The sequence below is a fragment of the Macrotis lagotis genome, chromosome 2 (genome assembly GCF_037893015.1).
Source record: "Macrotis lagotis isolate mMagLag1 chromosome 2, bilby.v1.9.chrom.fasta, whole genome shotgun sequence".
Taxonomy (NCBI): domain Eukaryota; kingdom Metazoa; phylum Chordata; class Mammalia; order Peramelemorphia; family Peramelidae; genus Macrotis; species Macrotis lagotis.
The window spans coordinates 246083418-246108155 of NC_133659.1; the positions used below are offsets into that span (position 1 = coordinate 246083418).

A 24738-nucleotide genomic window follows, 5' to 3' on the forward strand; every position below is an offset into this window, starting at 1 on the left:
TTCAAATTTCATTTTTCTTTGAGGTTTTGCTTTAGACTTCTTAAAAATCATTCCTCTTTTGACTTTGTGGTTTGAGCTTTCCTATTGCCATTATACCTCTTTTCAGAAGAATTATTTATTTATTTATTTATTTGCTCATTCTCCCAACTTACTACATGACTTTGTACTTTATGTTAGCATTGGACTCTATGAAATTCTAGGAGAGATATCTAACCTGTCTGTTATCATGTCTTTCTGATTTCTCAGCTGAAGTTTGGGATTTATAAACTTTTAGTATTCTTTTCCTTTTTTTCCTAGTTTTTTTTTTAGTTGCATGTCCAACTATGGTCATTTATCTGTTCTTTTTATCTTTTGAGGTAAGAATTTAAACAAATTCATTTTCCCCTAAGTACTGCTTTGGCTACATCCCATAAATTTTGGTGTGTTGTCTCATTGCTATTGTTCTTTTATTTTTTTTTCTAGGGGGTTGAACAATATATTTAGAACATTTTTCAAAATTGACAATTAAAGCAAAAGGATTAATTTCTTGAATCTGCAGCAGTGAAACAGTAAAACATTTTTGGTGTTTTAAATAAACACAGCCTAGCACAGCTTGATGCTGTTGTTCTTTTAAATGAAATTATTGTTTCTATGATTTATCCTTTGACTCACTTACTCTTTTTTTATTAGATTTGTTTCCAAACAATTTTTAGTCTATCTTTTCACTATCCTTTATGCAATGCAATTTTATTGTCATTGTGATCTGAAAAGAAGGCATTTAATATTTCTGCCTTTCTACATCTGATTTTGAGGTTTTCAATGCCCTATTAGATGGTCAATTTTGGTTTGAATGTCATGTGCTGCTGAGGAAAAGGTATTTCCTTTCTATTCCCATTCAGTTTTCTCCAAAGGTCTGTCATTGCTAGTTTTTCTAATATTCTATTTACTAATGTTCCTTAGTTTCTTTTTTCTTTATTTTTGGTTGGATTTATTAAATTCTGAATTTATGAAATTCATAATGCTGAAGCATTATGTGGACAAGAGGAATATTAATTATTAGTGGGAACTGGTGTGGATTTATGCCTTTTTTCCTCAGGAAACAGACCTTAAAATTTCAGAAAATTAAGGGCCTAGATCCTTTTATTCCATTCCCTGATCTTCCTGATTTTGCAGCTTAAAATAGTTATGGAATATATTCATATATGTATACATATATCTACATATATGTAGATATATAAGTAATGAATATATATGTATGTGTATATATATATGTGTGTGTGTGTGTGTATATATATATATATATATATATATATATATATATATATATAAACTTAAGGGTAGGTAATACTTTTGTGCTCTATCTCATGAGGTTGCTATCAATAATTTGTGTGGGTTTCTTTTAGGTTTTTTGCAAGGCATATGGGGTTAAGTGGCTTGCCCAAGGCCACACAGCTAGGTAATTATTAAGTGTCTGAGACCAGATTTGAACTTGGGTAGTCCTGATTCCAGGACCAGCGCTCTATCCACTGAGCCACCTAGCATGTGAATGCTTTTGAGACAAAGTGTGGCATGTTAAATAGTAACCCCTGCAGTGTTGAAGAGTCGGATGTTGTGTATGTGTGGCACATATTTTATAATTCTGAACAAGTCTTTTAAACTCAATGCCCCAAAACAACTCTCTAAATAGCAACATTCCAGATCTGCTCTGGTAGAAAAAATTCCTTCTTTCCTAACAAAAATCAAAAACTCAGAACACAGAAAGCTTATTAATAGTATCTTAACACTAAGTCTAATTTGAATTGAAAAGAACCTACCGAGGAAAACTTGTTTCCCTTAATAAACAGCAACTCACACAGAGCATTTTGTATGCAATAGAACACGTGCCAACAGGCTATGTACTTGGACTTCATGGGTGGTATTCCCTCAAGTTACCTCAAAATATTGAGTGCTTAAAGCTCTTTTTTAAGAATGTGGGTGGCTCTTAAAAGAGCCCTTGGAGATTGAAATTGGAAGGTCCGCGCAACCAAGTGGCCTACTTGGAGCTGGTGTACTTGGTGACGGCCTTGGTGCCCTCGGACACGGCGTGCTTGGCCAGCTCCCCGGGCAGCAGCAGGCGCACGGCCGTCTGGATCTCCCGGGAAGTGATGGTGGAGCGCTTGTTGTAGTGCGCCAGGCGCGACGCCTCGCCGGCGATGCGCTCGAAGATGTCGTTGACGAACGAGTTCATGATGCCCATGGCCTTGGAGGAGATGCCCGTGTCGGGGTGGACCTGCTTCAGCACCTTGTACACGTAGATGGAGTAGCTTTCCTTGCGACTGCGCTTACGCTTCTTGCCATCTTTCTTCTGCGCCTTGGTCACAGCCTTCTTGGAGCCCTTCTTTGGGGCGGGAGCGGATTTGGCGGGCTCAGGCATTTGGAAGGACGAAAGCAAACTTGGGAGTGAAATGTGAACAGTGTGCCCCGGCTCGGTAGTCGGCTGTTCTTGTAGAGCGCGTATTCAAATGAGAGATTAGAAACCTCTAGGGTCTGATTGGATGAAACGTGTAGAACCATTTCCCTATTGGAGGAGACTATGCAAAGGAGCCGATGTTCGTTCTGCTTTCCAATTGGCTGGGTCATGGAAAGAGGTTTGTGAGCCAATCGGATGGCGTCGTCTAGCCTACCTCTTGCTAGTATAATTGGCCCTGCATTCTCCAAAAGCGGTTAAGCGTCCCCTTCTTTTGCAGTCTTCCTGAAGCGTTACCCTCCCTTCACCATGTCTGGCCGCGGAAAACAAGGAGGCAAAGCTCGCGCTAAGGCCAAGTCTCGCTCTTCTCGGGCAGGCCTCCAGTTCCCAGTGGGCCGGGTACACCGCCTGCTCCGCAAAGGCAACTACTCTGAGCGAGTGGGTGCCGGTGCGCCAGTCTACCTGGCCGCTGTCCTGGAGTACCTGACAGCTGAGATCCTGGAGTTGGCTGGTAACGCGGCCCGTGACAACAAGAAGACACGTATCATTCCCCGCCATCTTCAGCTGGCCATCCGCAACGACGAAGAACTTAACAAGTTACTGGGTAAAGTTACTATCGCCCAAGGCGGCGTTCTGCCCAACATCCAGGCGGTGCTGTTGCCCAAGAAGACCGAGAGTCACCATAAAGCGAAGGGGAAATAAATGGCTCTTGCGGTTCGCCACTGAAAAACAAAGGCTCTTTTTAGAGCCACTCACTCATTTCAAGTAAAAGGCTGTAAAGTTTACAAAAATCTAATTAAAATTACTAAGTAAGGGGCGGCCAACCCCTAAGCATCACTGTTGGGACTGCGCGAGCTGCTTGCTGCTGCTGCTGCTGCTGAAGCCCTTGCCCTGCCCCTTTCGGGCAGCTCAGCCGAATCCAGTTCGACGAGTTAGGGGACCCCAATGCCCTGGGGAGGGGGGACTTGACCCATTCCTGACTCCTCTCCCAAGCTAGCCCACCGATGCACTTGGGATACAGAAAACACTCCGGCTGCTGGAACTAAAACAACCCGTAGTCATACTGTAGTCATAGCTCCCCCACACCAGCAACCTTGCGCGCGCAGCCTAGATCCCGCCCCGCTGGCCAAACTACAACTACGCCGGGCAGAGCAAGCAGAGTGTTAAGCAGCTCTTTCTCTGAAAGCGTGGGGTGGCTCTGAAAAGAGCCTTTGAGGCTTCTAAAAGCGGAATTGTTCCGTAGCGCCATTCATTTCTTCTTCGGCGCTGCCTTCTTTGGCTTAGCCGCCTTAGGCTTCGCCCCCTTGGGCTTGACCAGCTTGGCTTTAGCCGGGCTCTTGGCCACTTTCTTCGGCTTCGCGGCCTTGGGCTTCTTGGGACTCTTGGCCGTCTTCTTGGCGCCCACCGCGGTCGGCTTCTTGACCTTCTTGGGCGTCTTCTTCACGCTCTTCTTGGCAGCTGCCGAGCCGGCTGCTTTCTTAGGTTTCTTGGCCGCAGCACCGGTGGGCTTCTTGGCCTTGGCCGCAGAAGGCTTCTTGCCTTTCGCTTTGCTCTCGCCGGCAGAAGCCTTCTTGTTGAGCTTGAAGGAGCCGGAAGCCCCGGTGCCTTTGGTCTGCACCAGAGTGCCCTTGCTCACCAGGCTCTTGAGCCCCAGCTTGATGCGGCTGTTGTTCTTCTCCACGTCGTAGCCGGCGGCCGCCAGAGCCTTCTTCAGAGCGGCCAGGGACACGCCGTTGCGCTCCTTGGAGGCCTCCACGGCTTTGGTGATCAGCTCGGACACCGGAGGACCGGCGGCCTTGCGCTTGGCTCCTCCGGCTCCGGCGGGCTTCTTGGTTTTCTTCTTGATCGGAGTCTTCTCGGCCGGAGCGGGGGCCGGGGCGGCCGGGGCAGCGGGCGCAGTCTCGGACATGGTTTGCCGCTCTGACTGTCTCAAAGTACAAAAGCTACGGAAGACAGACCACCGCGGCCTCTGTAGTCCAGAACGCGGGGCCTGGGAGTATATATAGACAAGGGAGCCTTGCTGTGATTGGTGCGCTGTGCAACCCGCCTTCTCAGGCACTCTGAGCCACTCGACTCTCCTTCACGGTTGTGTTTCTTGCCCCTGAAAAAAGGGGAAAAATACAAAAATTCCCGGCACGCAAACGAGCTATTTCGATCCGAATCGGAAGCCAGAAGACTCTGGGTTCGTGTGCCGCTCAGCTTCTCTCTGAAACTTCAAGGACTGCCCTTCGAGCCCTTCCCAATCCCCCCAACTCCCCTCAAAACTCGGCTCGAATGGAGACAACTCCCTGTGTTTCCCTTAAATTCGAGAGTTGCCCTTTTACTCCCGATCGTCTTTCCTCCACAGGAGACTTGGGCACACACTTCACTTCTCCTTTATTCAAAAACGGAAAAGATTCTCTGCACGTTTGCATCGAAATCGGGTTTCTTAGTGAAGGAAGTAGCACAGGCTCCTCCACGATTTCGGCATAGGGATTCATGGGAATGAGATGCAGCAAGAAGGATTTTGCATCCAGGACAGGCAGCTCCCTTCGGCACTTAAGGGGCTTTGGAAGATGCTCGGGTCCCTCATTTGAGGGAGGAAAGTGTCATCTTCTGCGCTTCAAGCCCTTTCATAATATCTGACAAAGGCCGAGATGGTCATGGGCGCCAGGCCATGGTGGGAAGGGGAGGGAGGGAGTGCTGGGGAGGGGGATGGAAGGGACAGACCTCAACAACTGTGCTGCTTCCTGACTTCCGTCCAACTCAAGTATGATCACAGAATCTGGGAGTTGGAATGGACCCCATGTGCCAAACTGTAACCAGGGTGAGAATTCACTGCTCACCTGCTCAACAAACCCCAAGAAGTGGCCACGTGCAGCCCTCTTTGGGGGGGGGGGCGGTAACCCTTCTTCTTAAGGTTTCTCTGGACACCTCGAACCCTTTTTCATCACTACCCCCCCCCTTCAACACACATATACATACGGACATACGTAGAACCTCAAGCTAAACCACACTTCAATTTCATCCAAAACATCTCTAGGCCCACGCACCTCCTCCCCACGTTTTCCAGCTCATTTATTGATGACCTTGCTAAAAGGTTTCATTCGGACTTGGACACAATAATCCGGGAGTGATCTAGAGTAGATACGGGATTTTGACCTCCTGAATCTTTCTGATTTACTAATCTCACTCCTGAATCTGCCTTCAGCTTGCCCTAGATCCTTTCCTCAGGAACTGCTGTGCAGCCAAGGCTTCCATCCATTACTTGTAATTTTTGAACCCAAATGGGGGGGGGGGGGGTTTGGTGTTATTGCCCCTATTGAACTGCCCCCCCCCCCCTTAGAGTCATACCGCTGGCTCTCAGCTGTCCAGGACTTTTTGGATCCTGGCGCTGATATCCAACAGGTCAATTGACTAGCTTTGCCTCATCTGAAAATCTTCCCTTCCCTGAATCTGTGCCCTGAGTCAATCTTGGATCTTCTCTGAGCATAGATTAAAAAAACAGATCCTATTCTTTTGTCCTTAACTTTCATTCACACTCACAAGTCCTTCTGAACTTCGTCAACACTCCTGACCTATCATCGTTTGCCATTCTCTGCTCACTTTCATCCATCTTCTGCACGTTGTTGAAATTTTTATTCTGAGTGTATCAGTGAATTCCCCGTGCACACAGATTGGTCTTTTTCAACAGCTCCCTCTTTTCCTTTCCTTTGGACCTCTTGGTGTCCTCCTCTCTGAAGAAAGTTCATGACTTTTATCCTTCCTCTCTTTGAACTCTTGGCATTCTTCTCTCACAAAACCCAAGTCACACACATGGCCTTTCTTTCATCTCCTTTGCTATCACCAATTCTTGGGAGTCCCAGAACACCCACCAAGGTTCTTTTCATTCCCTCTTCCATTCCCTCCTATTGCATAGGTACAAGTTCCTTCTTGGATCCAGGAAAGCAATTCCCCTTGTTGCTTCCACCCCTTTTGAAGTGTGAAATAATCATTAATGGAAGCAAAGAAATCATAAGCTACTCTGATTTGGTCAGCACAACTGGAAGTCTCCTGTCACAAAAATAGATAAGACAGGCAGACATTAAAAAAGTTATCCCTGACATTTGGGGCCTGTCCACAGGGAGGAGGCTTGCAGATGAAGGAAGGAGAGCAGTGAGGTCACTGTGAATGACCCAGATAGTCTCAGGAAAAATAATCAGCCTGGAAAGAACAATTAGAGCTAGATCTTAAGGCGCTTTTAATGGAAAACTGAATCTTTATCCTAGAAGCAATTCAGGAGGGATACCAAGCATGGACTTTACTGTCATTCATCTGTCAGATGTGTGAGGAAAAGACAACAGCTGGGGGGTGGGGTGGGGGAGAGGAGATTCCTTAAACACAAGAGAGTCCTGTAATGAGACTGACTAGATCAGAAGAGACATCACGAATGGTTGTGATGGACTTCTTGGAAGAAATAAAGAGTAGACTAAGATAGGGCCATCGAGATTAGGTATGTGCGGGCTTTTAAAGGAGGCCGCGGGGATGGGGGGGGGGGGGGCTTGCTCTGGATTTTGAAATTTGAAGAGCCCCTTCAGGTAGGCTGGGGGTCGGGGTCGGGGTGACCAGTTAGGGAGGGAAGGAGGCATTGGAGGTAAGGGCAAAGGGCTATCCTTCTCCTGGCCTCGCCCCCTCCCCCAGCCCAATTCCTCCTCCATCTTTCAAAGGAAGGCAATCATTGCCTGCAGGTGGGAGTGAAAGTAGCAATCTTGCCTTCTCTTAGACCTGGTTGAACCCGGTTCCTTTGTTCTGTTAGTCTGGTTCGTTTGTATGCCCAATTCCCCAGTGTCACGTCCTGGGTGAAGGACAATAATAAGTTACTCGATAGCAGGTCTCTTATTCAGTAAGACAACTTTCTTACAGCCCCCCCCCCCCACACACACACAAAGTCTTGGGAGAGGAAAAAAAAATTCAATCATAGGCTTCCACTACACCTGAAAAGAATGTCAGTTCGAAGCCAGCAAAACGTAAACTCAGAGGGAATGATGTCACTACAGAACTGAATCTGACCCAAGGACCAGGATCTCCAGGAAAGAAACAAAGGATGAAAACAAAAACTTCGGGATGGATGGATTGCTGCGTGTCCCTAAAGCTCCGCCCAGTGAGGAGCCAACGGTGGGTGGGGCCGCCTCGGGGTGGAGCTTACAGCTCGGCTCCCTCTAGCTGTCTCCCACCTCCTATCTGCCCCGCCCCCCGGGGCTCCCGGCTGTTCTCAAAGAGGTCCGGAGAACGGAGCGGCCGCTCTCTATATATACGGTGTCTGGGAGGAGGCCGGATACCGAGTCAATTCGTCTCCATTCCTTTCAGCATGTCTGGCCGTGGCAAGGGAGGTAAGGGTCTGGGCAAGGGCGGTGCCAAGAGGCACAGGAAAGTGCTGCGGGATAACATCCAGGGCATCACCAAGCCCGCCATCCGCCGTCTGGCCCGCCGCGGCGGCGTGAAGCGTATCTCGGGGCTCATCTACGAAGAGACCCGCGGAGTGCTCAAGGTCTTCTTGGAGAACGTGATCCGCGACGCCGTCACCTACACCGAGCACGCCAAGAGGAAGACGGTCACGGCCATGGACGTGGTGTACGCGCTCAAACGCCAGGGCCGCACGCTCTACGGCTTCGGCGGCTAAGCCGTGTGTCCCCAGCCTCCTGACGCAGTGCTACTCTGCGCCCACAAAAACAAAGGCCCTTTTTAGGGCCGCCCATCCCGTCATTTTAAATGAGTTGTGTCCACCGCTCGCGTCGCGAGATTCCCGGCGCCGTCTTTTAGCGGCGCGGGCGGGATCGCAGATGGAGGAACCCTTTCCGTGGGTCCGGGCCAGTGCGGGTGAAAAACTCGCGGGCATTCTAGCGGGTTACGTGATGTGTCTCGGTAGCCCGCGGGGCGGTAAGGGTCAGTAAAGAAAGGGCAGCATAGGCCTCGGGGCGGAATGTCAAAAGGCAGAAGCTCTTCCCTGCGTCCGAAAGGCAAAGGCCTGGGCCCGAGCCTGCGCCCTCCTCCCTTGGGAAAAGTACCCTCAGGCCTGGAGGAATCCGAGCTGCTGCCGCTCTTACTAAATATTAGGTCCATTTTTTTTTTTTTTGTGAGTCCCCCAGCCCGGGCCGCGCTCCGCACACGCAGGACTCTCCTAGAGCGGCGGGAGCTCCGAGGCGGAGGCAGAGCCTAGGATGAGAGGCCTCCTTCTCCCTGCCTCTCCTTGGTAAAATCTAGTCACAAGGACTCGCTTGTCTCTCTTGAAAAAGGGTGGGCGGGGGGGGGGTGGCAAGGCAGGGGAAAGAGTGGCGGCAGCTCCTTTTGGATCACGCTAGTCTTACACACCGAGTTGGGAAGAATGAGAATGGCCCTTTCACTCGGAACCCATCTCCACTGCCCACCGGCCCCCCGGACCCACTTTCCTTACTGAGCCCCTCAGCTCCTTTCTCTGGCACTCCCTGATTTTTGGTTTCACGGGTGGGCGGGGGTAAGAGAACAAATCTTTACGAGAGGTCCTGCTCCAGAGATTATTTTCACTATTTTGAGCCTAAGTAGTTTGGCTTTAACTTACTATGTGCGGTAGAACCTCTTGGGTTTCTTATTTGACGTGATCTGAGATCACTGCGAAGTTTGAGAAGGTCGGCCGTGGCAGATTCCTCTTGACTCGGTTTCCCCACCGGGAAAGGCTATGAAGCCTTGCTTGTGCTGGCTTTCGCCGCATGAAAGAAGTTCTGCTCTACGGAAGACCGACCAATGTGATTTAGGTTTTTATCAGATCCCCCGCTAGGTCCCTGCCAGGGAACGGCTCCAAGCAACCCTGCCTGACTTGTGTTCAAACACCTGCAGATCTGACCCGGGAAACCAGAAGGAAAGGCCCCTCCCAGAGGCAGCCTTCGCGACTGCCGCCGGGCAGAGGATCCTCAATGGGCTCACTCCGGGCTGAGTGAAGCCAGATGGAAAACTGATGGGCAGCGATTTCTCAGAAACCAGGGACTTGCTGAAGTCCGACAGCTGAACCCCAGACCTGCTGTCTAGATGACTGTATGCCAATGTGCGTGATTGTTTCTTTTCCTCAGGAATGTGCAGTTAGGCTGTGATTATTCATGGTCTCACCCTTTTTCAGGAAAGGCACCACCCCACCCCACCCTGAAAAACCTTTTTGGTGTACCTCAGGCAGTCCTGGTGACACTTTTCTCTGGTCTTACTTTCCAATGCATGTTGTTGCCAAAGGGGCATGAAGGGTCTAAAAAGACATTGTTGAACTGTCAGTCTCTAGTAGGAAAGATGTCATCAGAGAAAGGCACTTATATACGTGGAAATGGCAACTTCAGAATCTTAGAGGAGAGGGATTTGGTGAGGAAGTAAAATGTATTTTTCCTTGGGGTCAATCATTTTATTTTATTATTTTTTTTAGATTTTTTTTCAAGGAAATGGGGTTAAGTGGCTTAGCCCAAGGCCACGGGGCTAGGTAATCATTAAGTGTCTGAGGCTGGATTTGAACTCAGGTACTCCTGACTCCAAGGCAGGTGCTCTATCCACTGTGGCACCTAGCCACCCCAATCATTTTACTTTCGCAAGAAGACAAAGAAAATATTGGAACCTTTTGATGACCAGCCCTGCTCCCCGTATAGAGGTCTGTCTTGTATAAATATCTCAAGTAAATAACTATATACAGGATAGGGGAATTGCTATTTTTAAAATCTCCACAATGTTTTCTAAGATTATAAGGAATAGCAGATGGAGCCACTTTGCATTTTTTCCCAGACTTAATTTTTTACTCTCAGGCTCATTCGTGAACCTTCAAATATTAGCTTCCAAACTGCATTCTATACTCTGCCTACAGAAAGTGATATGTGATATAACTTCCTCTCAAAGATGAAAGAGGCAGTTACTGATCCATCCCCATATTTACAAAACTAAAAATGTCAGGTCAACCATGGGTGTGAGGACCATTCCAATCAGATTTCTCTTAATGCTATTGCTTAGGTGGTGGCCTTAGAAACTTTCTTTAAAGGTAGAATGCATCTCTCTCTCTCTCTCTCTCTCTCTCTCTCTCTCTCTCTCTCTCTCTCTCTCTCTCTCTCTCTCTCTCTCTCTCTCTCTCTGGCAGGGCAATGGGGTTAAGTTAACCTTGGGCAAGTTTACACAGCTAAATCATCATTAAGTGTATTAGGCAGGATTTTAACTCAGGCTCTCCTGATTCCAGGGCTGATGCTTTATCCATAGTGCCACCTAGCTGCCCCCACCCATTTTTTTAAACTCAGAAAATGTGGGTTTAGGACCAGGAAAATTAAATTGACCAAAGGAAACAAAAGAAACTGGAATCAGAATGTCTTTTGGTGATGAGGATGTTAATATCCTAACACAAAGAATTTGTTACCAAGCACATATATTTCTTTAAGGGAAACTGTGATGGCCTTGGAGCCTGTCTTTCTAGTGAAACTTGCTAACCATGTGAACCTGAATAAATCATCTAATCCTAATGTACCCCAGTTCCTCAGTCCATGGTCTTCAAGCCATCTAGATTAACAGCTAAAAAGCATTCAGACTGAAAGAATGAAAGCACCTTCAAATGGAAGAACCTTAAAAGTTATCTAGTACAACCTGATCTTGGAATAAGAATTCCTTTTACAATATATATGGAAAATTAGCTGGTAGAGTCTTTTGGGCCATGGCAGTCTACTATAATGTCTCAGTGCAGCATTTTACTCTTAAGGAGCAGCTAAGATCATTAGGTCAGGCCCAAATCTGCCTCTGAACCTTTGGCTCATTACTCTTAGTACTGCCCTCTGGCCAAGCAAAATAATTGTGTCCTTATTCTTTCCCATGACAGCCCAGGCCCCTTTTGTACCCCATGTTGAAATTTTCTGTTGCAACTGGAGGTTCCTCCTTGATTCCCATTGTCCCAGTCACTGGGTGCTGTGAAAAAAAAAATTGGTGATGGGGAAGGAAGAGTCAATAGGTTGAAAAAGAGAAACAGCTTTCCCCTCTTTTTCTTTTGTAAAACTGTGGCTTGATACTCCCCAAGTGACTCTCAGAAGAAAGACTTCATGGGAGAGGACTTTCTTTTGTCTTCCATTCCCCAGTTGCACATGTCAGTGAGAGCATGGGTTGATCTTAGGGAGCCCGACTGGATCTCAGACTCAAGATACCTTTTCTGCTTCCTTTCCCTAGTATAAGTGCTCAGATAGTCATTCTCAGATAGCTTTGGAGGTATGGTAGAAGTGCAGGAAGGAATATGAATCCTCCAGTTTGGGAAAAGCATCTATTACCCAGATAAAGGAACCTCTGAGATGAAGGAAATATAGTTTCTACTCGACTTCCTTCTCTCATGCTGATAACAGACTCAACAAGAATTATTTTAAAATTATATTAAAATCATCTTGAACAAACCAGAGTATCAGCAGCTTCTATAACCCAAAGCTTGCACACCTCTATTCATTTCTTTTCTGCCTTTGAATGCTGCTGATTGACTACACTCTCTAAATGAGCCTAAAAAGCTATGAAAATCAAAATTGAAGAAATTGAAGCTACTCCCTGAGTGGGATAAAGTCTGATATTTCTTCAGTAGAATATAATAGTTAGGGGAATAGTTAACTATGTGCCCCTCCTCCCTTGACAAAGTTATCTAGTACCAAGCTGGGATATTGGTGAAGAATCAACTGACCCCATTTTATCTCTTGAAATCTGGAGTTCCATTCAATTCCTGGGGCTGAAGAGACAATCTGGTTTCGGTTTGAATTATATGCTCTTTTCCTTAGATTAATTTACTATCTAGATGGTAAAGAGGACATTCCTCATTAACGAGGGTGGATCAATGGGGGGAGGGGAGGATCCCATTAGGATAAGTGTGATTCTTGGGCCTTTTGCTTTTGCTAGGTCCCTGCCAGGGAACCGCTCCAAGCAACCCTGCCTGACTTGTGTTCAAACACCTGCAGATCTGACCCGGGAAACCAGAAGGAAAGGCCCCTCCCAGGCAGCCTTTGCGACTGCCACTGGGTTTTTTTCTTCACCTTGAGAATGAGCTTCAATGTCTGGTACCTTATTCTGCCATGTTATCTTCCTAAAACAATTAAAACAGAAGAAATTAGTTTTCCTGACATGGTGCTGATTTACTCTCCGGGTTTTACAAGTATAAAAACAATAAAATCAGCACAAAGGATGTAAAGTTCCATTATCATACCAGGAGTCTACTATCTCTTCTCTCTTACACTTTACTTTCATCCCTCTCAAACATTATGCTACCTCTGGCAATTCATGTAGCAAGATGCTTAGAAGATTGAACCTTTTTGTTTCCTCAGTCATTCATCTTTCACTGGTTACAGTAACTACATCTTTTCTACATTCATTCTTATTGTATACTTGGAATAGAAGTAAAGTGCAACAAATACAAAGAATGAAATGTTATTATCAAGGAGACTAATTCTTTTTTATTTTAATTTTATTTTTCTCCTATTACATGTAAGAGTAGTTTTCAGCATTAATGTTTTTGTAAGATTTTGAGCTTCCGTTCCTTGCTTTCCCTTCTTCCTCCCCTCGATAGCAAGTAATCTGATAGAGGTTATACATGTACAATAGTGTTAAGTATATTCCCTTATTACTAGTGTCATGAAAGAAGAATTAGAACAAAAGAGGGAAAAATCATAAGAAAGCAAAAAACATAAACAAAAATTTATCAGCTTTAGTATGCTTTGGTTTGCTTTCAGTCTCCATAGGTTTTTCTCTGTAAGTGGATGGCATTTTCCATCTTAATTCTTTAGCATTGTCCTTGATCACTATACTACTGGGAAGAGCTAAGTCTATTATAGTTGACTCTCATATAATATTGTTATTAATGTGTACAATGTTATCCTGTTTTGCTTACTTCACTCAGCATCAGTTTATGTAAGTCTTTCTAGGTTTTCCTGAAATCCATCTACTCATGAGTTCTTACAGAACAATAGTATTTCATCACAATCATATACCACAATTTGTTCAGTTATTCCCCAATTGATGAGCATCCTTTTGATTTCCAATTCTTTGTCTCTACAAAAAAGAGCTGCTATAATTATTTTTGTGTGCTTAAGTCTTTACCCTTTTGTATACCTTGTCTGGAATACAGACTTAGTAGTAATATCTGCTGGATTGAAGGGCTAACACAGTTTGTGGCATGGTTCCAAATTACTCTCCAGAATGGTTGGATCAGTACCCATAACAATGCATTGGTGTCCCAGTTTTCCCTCATCTCCATAACATTTTGCATTTTCCTTTTTTGTCGTATTACACAATCTGATAGATGCGAAGTGATACCTCAGAATGCTTTTAATTGTCAGTATTCTAATCAATAATGATTTAGAGAATTTTTTGCAGGTCTTTAGATAACTTTCATATTTTTCATCTAAAAACTGCTTATTCGTATCCTTTGTTTTTCAGTTGTGCAGTGACTTGTGTTCTTAGAAATTTGACTCAGTTCTCTATATATTTTAGAAATTACTCCTTTATTAGAAATACTGGCTGTCAATATTATTTTCTTACTTTTTGCATTCCTTCTAATTTTAGTTGTATTGGTTGTGTCTGTGCAAAACCTTTTCAATTTAACGTAATAAAAATTATTGATTTTACATTTTATAATATCCTCTATTTCTTGTTTGATAGTAAACTCCTCCTGTCTCCATAGATCTGACAGACAAACTATTTCTTGTTTGCCTAATTGACTTATGGGTGGCAACCTATATGTCTAAATCCTGTAGGCATTTCTACCTTATCTTCATGAGCTGTTGGTTTATGCCTAATTTTTGTCATACTATTTTCTAGTTTTTCTCAAATTAGCTCAGAAATTGGAGTGTTTGGGTTTATCAGAAAGTAGACTATTGTAATCACTTACTATTGTTTCTTTTGTACGTAATCTAGTCCACTGATCCCTCATTCATCAAACAAACAGTTTTGACAGTTGCCCTTTATAATATAGTTTCAGATCTAATATGGTTTAGGCCATCTTCTTTTGTATTTTCTTTTTCATTAAATCTGTTGATATTCTTGACATTTTGTCCCTCTCAGATGAATTTTGTACTATTTTCCTATCTCTATAAAATAATTTTTTAGTGTTTTGATTGATATGACACTAAATAGGTAATTTAATTTAGGAAACAAGCTTTTTATCAACCTTTTGCTATGAGCCATCCAAATTTTATATGCTGGAGAGAAAAATACAAACAAGAAGATAGTCTGACCACACTGAACTTAAATTCTACCGGAGGAAAGAGATCACGTAAAAGGGAGCTAAAGTGGGGACAAGTGAGAGGCAAGGAATGAGGATACCTGGCAAAGGAAAATATTTTTTTAATTCCGTATGATATCTGAAACAGAGCCAAAGAAAGAACAGCCTAGTTTCATTCTCTCAACAAATGAAGGCTCTCTCTCTCATGAGAGAAGTGGGGAGGGCCTTGTGGAACTATTTTCTGTGTTGAATGGAAATAGGGAGTGCTAGTCTAGCAAGTAGACCCCAGGTAATGAGAGAAGTTTCAGGATAAGCCAATATTAATTGGAACTTGCTTTGAAGTTAAGAGCAAGTCAAAGACTGGGAAAAAGAATAATCAATGCTGAGTGTGTGAATAGTGCTCATTATACCTTCTTAATTAATTAAAGCTTCTGTCACATGGGGCAGCTAGATAACTCCATGAATTGAATGTTCTGACCCTGGAGTCAGGAAAACTGTCATTTTGAATTTAAATCTGATCTCGGACACTTACTAGCTGTGTAACCCTAAAGAAATCATTCAATCTTGTATGCCTTAGTTTCCTAATCTCTAAAAGGAAATGAGAAACCACTCCAGTTCCAGTATCTTTTCCAAAAAAATCTCAAGGACTCATGAAGAATCAAACACAACTGATTAACAACAAAAGTGTGTCACAACTAGTCTCAGCCTAAACAATTTGTTAAAAAAAAAAAAAAAAAAAGGTTGAAGCTACATCAGATCCTAGAAGCTGAATCAAGCATGGAGTAAAAAGAGGATGAATGATGGTAGAGAAGGAAAATATCTGGGAGAATTACTGACTCTAAGTACAAGAAGATTCAGGCTGATGGAAGAAGTGCTAGAGCACTGACCTTGGAGTCAAGAGTACCTGGGTTCAAATCTGACTGCAGACACTTAATAATTTCCTAACTGTGTGGCCCTGGGCAAGCCACTTAATCCCATCTGCCTTGCAAAAACCTAAAAAAATAAAATAATAAAATAAAACTACTCCCACCATAACAGAAACTACTTTTTCATTACCCAAATCCTGGCAGCAAACTGAATATTGCCTCAACCATAGAAAGGGGTGGTTTGGGAGCTGTTAAAAGGAATTGATGGGAGAAGGTTGTGATGAAAGTAGATGTAGATACAAATGTAAGTAGAGAGAGGTTGAGTTCTGAGGTAACAGGAATTGTTCTGACTGAGCTTGGGAATGATTGTGACTGGACTCAGAACTTTTCATTTAAAATAAATTCTGGGAAGTCAAAGAGTATCAAGGGGATCATTCTATCACCTCTCAAGTTTAAAGCAGGGGTTGATTTACAAAGATTCAGCTACTTGGATTGGGAACAAATGCATCTATTTCAATAGAATGTGTTTCCTTTGTAATTCTTCATATTGTACTTTATGCATTTTAAAACATTTTTCTGTGCCCTTGCTCATGATCTTTACCAGAATGCCAAAGGGTTTCATGAGAAAACAGTTTAAGATTCTCTCCCTCTGTTTATTGCAAGAAGCTAACACATGAATGTAAAATGAATAAAAACAAATAGCTAAATATATGGTAGTATGGGAGGAAGCATACTAGCAGCTGGGGAGATGTGGAAAGTCTTCATGCAGGCAATGTTCCAGTTGTTTCTTGAAGGAATAAGAGGAATCTATGAGTAGGTGGTGAGAAGGCAATGTAATCTAGGCAAATAGTGAGGGCAAAGGAATGGAGATGAGAGAGATAGGAAGGTAGGGAACAGAGGGAAAATCAGAGGACTGGAGTGGGAAGCAATGTTTAGTGAGCTGAAAAGATTGTTTGGACTTTAAAAACTAAAGTCCTTTACAGTGTTTCTCAAATATACTCCCATCTAAGATTTTGCCACCATTCTAGTGTAGGCCCTTATCACCTGAAGCCTGAAGGATTGTATAGCCTGCCACATGCCTCAAATCCAATCCAGCCTCCACTAAAGTGACTTTCCTGAAACACAGGTATGATTATACTCCCTTTCCTCCTTCTTGCCTCAACTCAACAAATTCCAGTGGCTTTCTGTTGTATCCAGTATCAAATATAAAACATTCTATTTAGCTTCCTCTTAACTTTCCAGTCTTCTAATATTTTATTCCCAGACATGTAACACTGGACTCTTGTCTGTTCTATTAACAAAATACTTCATCTCTGGGCTCTGGACACTCTATCTAGCTTAATACTCTCCCTTTTAGCTCTGCTTGCAGACTTCTCCAATTCCCTTTATATCCAGAATTAAATCTCACTGGAAGGCTTACCCAGCCCATCTTAATTCCAGGGCTTTCTCTCTATTTATTTATTTCCTTTATATCATATATTTAGCTTGTTTTTGGTGTTGCCTCTCCCATTAGATGGTGACCTGTTTTTGTATCCCCCAGAGCTTATTAGAGTGCCTGGCATATAGCAGGCAATTAATGAATGTTTACTGATTGATTGATTGATTGATTGATTGATTTTATTTTATTTTATCTTCCAGGCAATAGGGAGTTACTGAAGTTAAGTGGCATGGTCAGAACTGCACTTAGGAAAAATGACTTTCTCATTCCCCAACTGATGAATGGTCAAAGGTTATAAACAGATAATTTTCAAATGAAGAAATTAAAACTATGTATAATCATAAGAAAAAATGCTACAAATCATTACTGATTAGATAAATGCAAATTAAAACAACTATGAGGGTCTGCTTCACACCTATCAGATAGGGTAAGAAGATAAAAAGGGCAAATGATCAGTGTTGGAGAGGTTATGGGAAGATTGGAACATTAATGCATTGTTGATGGAGTTGTGAACTTGATCCAACCATTCTGGAGAGCAATATAGAACTATGTCCAAACAGTTATAAAACTTACCCAGCCATAGTAATACTAGACCCATATCCAGAAGAAATCCTAAAAAACCTGGGAAAAGTCCCACATGTTCCAAAATATTAGTCACAGCTCTTTTTTGTAGAGGCAAAGAATTAGAAATTTAGGGGATCTTCATCAATTGAGGAATGACTGAACAAGTTATGGCATATGAATGTTATGTATCACAAAAGCTCTGGATTCTTTTACTAGTAAGCCATATGACATCTAATCATTTCAAGGAAAAAGTGCTAAAATAACCATCATGCTAAACAAGTAGGAGCTAAATCTAAAGTTAGAATAATTCACTTTTATAGCCCCAAGACTGGCACACACTTAACATACACTTGTTGCATGACTTCTCTCAGAAATCTGGGGCTAGTTCACATATGCTGAGAAATATTGAACCTGCAGCTACAACTTTAGGGTCACTCCTAAACCTGAATTAAAGTTTCTTTCCATTTTTCTAGACTTCAGTCATCTGCCTAATTTGTCCTAGTTTTGGTTAAGAACAGACCTAGCTCAGCCAGGAATCTTACAGTATTGAAAAAGATGAAAATTAAAGTTAATTAGGCATATCCATTTTTATTTCTTATATTTAATTTTTTTTTAATTTAAGGCAATGGGGTTAAGTGACAGGGTCACACAGCTAAGTAATTATTAAGTGTCTGAGGCTGAATTTGAACTCAGGTCCCCCTCACTCCCTAACTGCCCTACATTCCTTATATTTTAATGAAAGTTTAAGAAATTCTATTAGATAAAAATGTTAAATCTTTTCAATTTAAATTTTAAAAAATCCTTAGTTTCAAGTTTTACTTTTTAATTGGCTGCATAATAAAAACATTAAGAACTGATCCATAGATTTGCTAATGAGAGTCAATAGTAATGGTTTGTATTTTCTCTAAATATGTTTTTCCTCTTTCTAAGAAACTTCTATCATTCACTTTGCTATATTAGGATTGAGGAAAGGGTCATGTTCCTTTTAGAAGAGATTGAATTTTGGGGGGAACCTGTTGTGGGGTCTGCTCTTCTAGAACAATTTCTCTGATTGGGTCAGAACCAGAATGAATGTGTATATGACCTGTGTACTAGAATACCTGAGGAGGTTGTGAAACTAATTTCTACATCCCATTTAACCCATTTAAGGCCTTCATTACCCAAAGACCAAAAATCTGGATTGACCAATTGGGAAAAAAACATATTTGAGCCCTGAAACAACATACCTCAATCACTTGTTCTCTGAATGATCCCAAATTCCCTGCTTTATCAGCATCACAAACATGCATGGACAACCTGAGTTAGGGGAAGGGGAGGGAAATTTTTGTGTCTTGTGGAGCCATGATATAGCTGATAAAACACAGATAACCTTAGTTGGGGGCATCCCTTTCTCCCCTAAAGGCTTTCTGACTGGGCTGACATAAAGCAGTCATCCTAAATCAAAGACCATTTACCTATTGGGAAAATGCCAAAAAATCCTGAGGCCTGACTCTTAAGAATGTCTAAAACTGATTGAGTTCCCATATTCTCCATTATCTCAAAACTTGAGGTCTTTACGTTATCCCAATAAACTTCCTCTTACTGGACTCCATTTTGAGTTCACTTTCTAACTGACACTTCCCTGCATTCATGACTGTAAGCTTACAAGGAAAAAAAAACACCAGAAGAGCTATTAGAAACAAGTCTTTAAAAGAAAAACAAAACCTCCAGGGTGAATGAAGTAACCTAAAAATTTAATACATCCCAGCACTAAGGGTGTGGTCATCACAGACACAGAGGTGAAAGACAAGTAACTTTTATCTCTGCTCCTAAAACTCTAATTTCCTGTCTCAGGCTCTCATTGAGTGGTTATTATGTAATTCCCAATTTCTTCACATGTTACTCTTTGATATGTTTCCTCACCCCTATCATGCCTCCATAGTATCACATGAATCTTAAGGCTCCCCCTGGGGCAGAGAAGTTAATATGTATAAGCATATTAAGTTTAAACTTACTGAGCATGAACCCAAGTAACCCCAAGTCACCCCATTTCTACATTAATCTTCTTGATTTATTCATCCATCTACTTGTTTAATTGGCATTGTTCAATCAAGATGCAATTATGTGGATTAACTACTTGCTTTGGATTTTACTAACTAATCCAATCCTTCCTCCTTTTATGCAAACACAAGGTATTTCATTTCTTTCATAACCTAATTCTGTCTTTCTTAAGACTGAACTCTGAAGGTGGACACAGGAAATGAGAACTTAGAACTGACTGGTAATATGTTCTGAACACATAAAATGTCTTCAATTATCCCTGCCAACAACCCTGAGATGGCTACTCATTCTGTCTACTTCCATTGTGGGCCAAATAGAGACTGTCACAAATAAAATACCCAACGTGTTTTTTTGATCTGGTCCAAAGCTAGAAATACAGAGGTCACTCACAAAAACTAGTCTGGTTCACTCATCCTTAAACAGCCTGTTGGCTCCTCAGTTCCTGGGATTCACCATAGTTATGTAGGATTTAGTGTGAATACAGTTTTTCTTTACTGCACATCGCAACTTCGAAGCTCAAATTATCTGCTACCTTTATCCTTCTTCAGTAGGAGAAATTTTACTTCTTTTCACAATCCTGTAAAAGAGTTTCCTCCTAGAGTTGTTATAAAGACAAATATCAATTTCAATTAAGGAGTGAAAAAGAATTTCAAGTAGCAGTAGACTCTTAATGAGGAAGCAGATTAAAAATCTTAGCTCCTTCTGTTAAAAATTTGACTTGATTGTGATTGGCAGCTTCCAGCAATCTGGACAAAGGAAAGCCATTTCTGAATAATCAAGAACAGGAGTTCATCTCCCCAGGATAAGGTTGACTCAGCTGTATTCAGTTTATACTCTAAATAGAATGAGGTCCCTGGGTTGAGGCTCTGCCCAAATTCTTTGAGTAGCAGGAATAATCTCATCATTTATCCAGACCCTTCAAAGACTGAATGACCTTCACAGGGGTTGGCCCTTTTCAGAAAATGAATGAAAAAGGGTGGATCACAATAATTATTAATATAATATTAATTTCTCTCAAAGGTATGCACATTTTAACTGAAAGGCCTTAATACTCTAGCTGAAATTGAAGAACAATATCAATATTTGTATAATCCCTGTATAGAAGGGGCCCTTGACACCTTTCTGGGCCCCAAGAACCTTCTCAGAAATATAACTTTGGCTAGGCACCTTTGGGTCTGAAAATAATCCAACAAGACCCAAATGTTTGACCCTTGGGGTCACAGATATACCATAATTTTGTCTAAGTTTCACAAAGCACCCTTGTTAGCCTAATTATCTTGCTTTTTCTGTAAAATTCCTGCTTCCTCCCAGGACTGCCTCCCCTTCCCCAGATGTGGCTGGAACTATAAGATAGTAAATTTCATTCCCTCAAACCTGTGGGAAGTCTGTGAACAGGCGACTCCCTCAGTCTCAGGAAACATGTACAGACATAACATAAAGACCCTGACCCTTTCCCATTCTGTCTATCCCCTATCTATACTGAACCATATGTTTACATGTTTGTAGTAGTATAACAAGAAAATATATCTAACTGCTGTCTTTGCTTCTGTATTCTGCTTGTTCTCTCCCCCCCCCCTTTCAAAATACTATAAATACTCTATCCCCTGAATATTCAGGTACTGTCTGATTTGGGTACTCTTCATTTCCAAGCAGTCCCCAGGAAATTAAAGATCTCCAAAATTAGCAAATTTTGGTCTCTGTCTTGCTCTTTGGGCTCAGCAAATCATCTATCCACTGCACCACCTAGCTGCCCCTAAAATCATAAATCTTAACACTACATTTGGGAATCATCTGCAGAGATGGTCCCTTGGCTCTAAAGTGATGAGGTCACCAAGGGACAATGCAGAGAAGAGAATGGGGATCATACAGTGCCTTGGGGATAGTTAGAGAAAGGGATAATGATAAATTATTATTTTGCTAATATAGTAGCAATTTTTAAATTAGTCTTAAAGTCTTTTCTCCTTTATTTCCTTATTTATGGTCAGATGTAGTTGGTTGATTAAGAAGTCCCTAATTTTTCAGTGATTATGCTTCCTTCTCTTGGCTGGGACCCCACCCTGCTAGGACACTTTATTTCTTTTTAGAGTGTAAACAGACTCTAATCTAGGCAAATTATAGCCCAAAGAAAATGAACTCCTATTCTTGCACCCTTCCACTGGAGTTTTGAGAGAACTAGATTATGAAGGAGAAAAACAGTGGGTTGGATTGAGAAAGTTTCCTTTGCCAGGATTGGTGGAAGCTGTTGAGTTTTATGATCAAGTCACTGTTCTCAGCAGGAGTTGAAGATTTTTAACCCACTTTCTCAATAAATGTTCTTCAATTGGGATTGATTTTTCACTTGTAAGGGACACCAGTTATATCTTTGATTTTCCAAGAGAAATCACTATCAATTTATCATTAACTACCCAAATTAATTGCCCAGAAATTGACTATGAACCAATAAAGGACACTAAGAAAGTGTTAATATATCAAAACTATTTTTGGATTTCCTTTTCATTCTTCCTATTGAAACTTTTTTGGGAACAGATAATGGAAGTTGAGTATATAATAAAAGAAATAGTACTGAAGTTTAACTTTCATCATCACATGGCCTTAATTTATGTTTATCAGTCTTTATTCCTATTTTTTTCAGTTATAAATATTTAGGAAATAGGTTATTCAAAAGTTAATCATTTAGTATACCAAAATACTTTAATCTTCTAAACTCCTAATTTATTTCATTTCATCCTAACGTCACTGTTTTGGGAAACATTATGTTATTTTATCTTTTACAAGATAAGGGAAGTGAAAGAAAATTGAATATATCCTCTTTGATCTATCCTCTCTCTATTATTCTAATATACAGGCCTTCATTAGCAACTCTTAGAAAATTTCAGTATGGGGACAGCTAGGAGGTGTAGTGGATAAAGCACGAGCCTTGGAGTCAGGAGTACCCGGGTTCAAATCCGGTCTCAGACACTTAATAATTAACTAGCTGTGTGGCTGTGGGCAAGCCACTTAACCTGGTTTGCCTTGCAAAAACCTAAAAAAATAAAGAAAATTTCAATATTCTAGCACCTTCCCACCTCCACTTATACCTTCCCCACTCCCAATATGCATGCATGTAAATTCCAATCCATCCATTTTACCACTGCAGAATCTTTCTTTTGCATAAATTTAATCTTATCACTCCATTGCTTAAAATTCCTCTTTGGTTCCTTAGTACATATAAGGTAAAATTCAGATTCCTTTACACCTTCCCAAACCTGATAGTTCCCTACATTTTAGTCTCTCATATTATTCTTTTCCAACCACCAACAGTCCAACCAAACTATGCCTTGATTTGTTTTCCAGGATAAATTATATTCTTTGCCATGTCAGTGTCTTTATATAAATTTTCCCCAAAACCAGGAATGTCCTCATTTATTATCCTGTGAATTTCATCTACTTTTTAAAAGTCAAATTCAATTCAAACATGGGAGATATGGAAAGTCTTCATTGAAGAGGTTGCATTTATCTAATATTTCATGTAAATAGTTTTTTAAGTGGATTGCCTAAGGCCACACAGCTAGGTAATTATTAAGTGTCTGAGACCGGATTTGAACCCAGGTACTCCTGTCTCCAGGGCCAGCGCTCTATCCACTGAGTCATCTAGCAAGTGAATGGTTTTGAAACAAAGTGTGGCATGTTAAATAGTAAGCCCTGCAGTGTTGAAGACTTGGATGTTGTATCTGTGGCACATTATAATTCTGAACAAGTCTTTTAAACTCAATGCCCCAAAGCAACTCTCTAAATAGCAACATTCCAGATGATCTGCTTTGGTAGAAGAAATTCCTTCTTTCCTGACAACAAAATCAAAAGCTCAGGACACAGTAAGCTTATTGTTTTTAATATGACATGCAGTAGATGTTAAGCTCTAAGACACTAAGTCTAACTTGAATTGAAGAGAATTTACTGAGAAAAGTTTGTTTCCTTTAATATAGTAACAGTAAGTCACACATACAAAGCACTTTGTATGTAATAAAGCACATGCCAATGGACTACATACTTGGGACTTCATGGGTGGCATTCCCTCAAATTCCCTCAAAATATTGAGTGCTTAAAGCTCTTCTTTTAAGAATGTGGGTCCAGTCTCAGACACTTAATAATTACCTTAGCTGTGTGGCCTTGGGCAAGCCACTTAACCCCATTGCCATGTAAAAACTAAAGAAAAAAAAAGTATGACCTTTAGTTTAACATATTTTCTTCAATTTATATATCTCCTAAGCTATTCTGTTTGCATGCCTTTTTCCCAAAAGAATAACATACAGATACTCATCAAATTATTTAATGATACAAAGAGGCCACACAAAAGCTAGCTTTTAAGTTAGCGTCTTATCTTCATAGCTTTGGTTATTCTTTGAAAATATGCTTTGAAAATATTCTCGAATATTTAGTCAAGGAACATGAACAGTTCTCAAAAGAATAGCAAAGTATTCAACTATATTTTAAAAATTCCAATATTAAAAAGTGAGATGCAAATAACAATTCTGTGAATTCGTTTCATACCCTACACATTGGCAAAAATTACCCCATGAAGCTGTGAAATGGTACAATCATTTTGAAAATCAATTTGGAATTATTCATATAGTCACTAAAATGCCTATAATCTTTGAACCAGAGACACTGTTATTGGGCATGAACCCCAAGAAAGTCATGAAAAGTCCCCATATACACCAAAAAAGATAGCGGTTTTTTGTGATAGCAAGAATTGGAAACAAAACATTCATCAACTAGGAAATACTAAAAAATTTTGGCACATAAATATAATGCACTATTAATATTTTGTAAGAAATGACATTTGATGAATATAAAGAAGTGTGAAGACTATAGTAACCCATTCAGAGAGAAGTAAGCAGGGACAAGAAAATATACATAACTATAATAATGTAAATGGAAAGGACAGATTATGTATATATAAATATGTACACATATTTACATATATACCCCAAATCAGAGTTGAATGTAAACAAGTTTTAACAAAGATATGCGAGGACACCCCCTGACCCACCCCCTCCAAAAGAGAGATCCATATAGTTTCAAACTTTTTCAATATTTTAACCAGTCCCTTAAGATTTTCACCCTCTCTACAAAAAACTTATTTGTTACATGGGTTGGGTATATGGAAGGGAAAGAGATACGGATACTTCGGATAGCTAGAATTCCAGGTTAGAAACCAAATTTGAATCACGAATTCGAGTATACCCCA

At 41.5% G+C, this 24738-nt stretch overlaps 4 protein-coding genes across 4 annotated transcripts; 2 read left to right on the forward strand and 2 right to left on the reverse strand.

The window, feature by feature from the left end:
• Positions 1-1953: 1953 nt before the first annotated feature.
• Positions 1954-3517, reverse strand: LOC141514662 (histone H2B type 2-E). Its single transcript, XM_074225640.1, has one exon. The coding sequence runs from the start codon at positions 2390-2392 to the stop codon at positions 2012-2014; it is 381 nt and encodes a 126-aa protein (XP_074081741.1). The 5' UTR covers positions 2393-3517; the 3' UTR covers positions 1954-2011.
• Positions 2656-3262, forward strand: LOC141514661 (histone H2A type 1-like). Its single transcript, XM_074225639.1, has one exon. The coding sequence runs from the start codon at positions 2735-2737 to the stop codon at positions 3125-3127; it is 393 nt and encodes a 130-aa protein (XP_074081740.1). The 5' UTR covers positions 2656-2734; the 3' UTR covers positions 3128-3262.
• Positions 3518-3613: 96 nt separating the features above from the next.
• On the reverse strand, positions 3614-4387 carry LOC141514660 (histone H1.4-like). Its single transcript, XM_074225638.1, has one exon. The coding sequence runs from the start codon at positions 4332-4334 to the stop codon at positions 3675-3677; it is 660 nt and encodes a 219-aa protein (XP_074081739.1). The 5' UTR covers positions 4335-4387; the 3' UTR covers positions 3614-3674.
• Positions 4388-7700: 3313 nt separating this feature from the next.
• Positions 7701-8134, forward strand: LOC141514663 (histone H4). The gene has a single exon (XM_074225641.1). It carries the CDS (start codon positions 7752-7754, stop codon positions 8061-8063), a length of 312 nt encoding a protein of 103 aa, XP_074081742.1. The 5' UTR covers positions 7701-7751; the 3' UTR covers positions 8064-8134.
• The last annotated feature ends 16604 nt before the right edge of the window (positions 8135-24738 follow it).

Excerpts from the sequence above, each read along its gene's own strand:
- LOC141514663 (XM_074225641.1), top strand. The coding sequence starts at position 7,752 with ATGTCTGGCCGTGGCAAGGGAGGTAAGGGTCTGGGCAAGGGCGGTGCC.
- LOC141514660 (XM_074225638.1), bottom strand. The coding sequence starts at position 4,334 with ATGTCCGAGACTGCGCCCGCTGCCCCGGCCGCCCCGGCCCCCGCTCCG.
- LOC141514661 (XM_074225639.1), top strand. The coding sequence starts at position 2,735 with ATGTCTGGCCGCGGAAAACAAGGAGGCAAAGCTCGCGCTAAGGCCAAG.
- LOC141514662 (XM_074225640.1), bottom strand. The coding sequence starts at position 2,392 with ATGCCTGAGCCCGCCAAATCCGCTCCCGCCCCAAAGAAGGGCTCCAAG.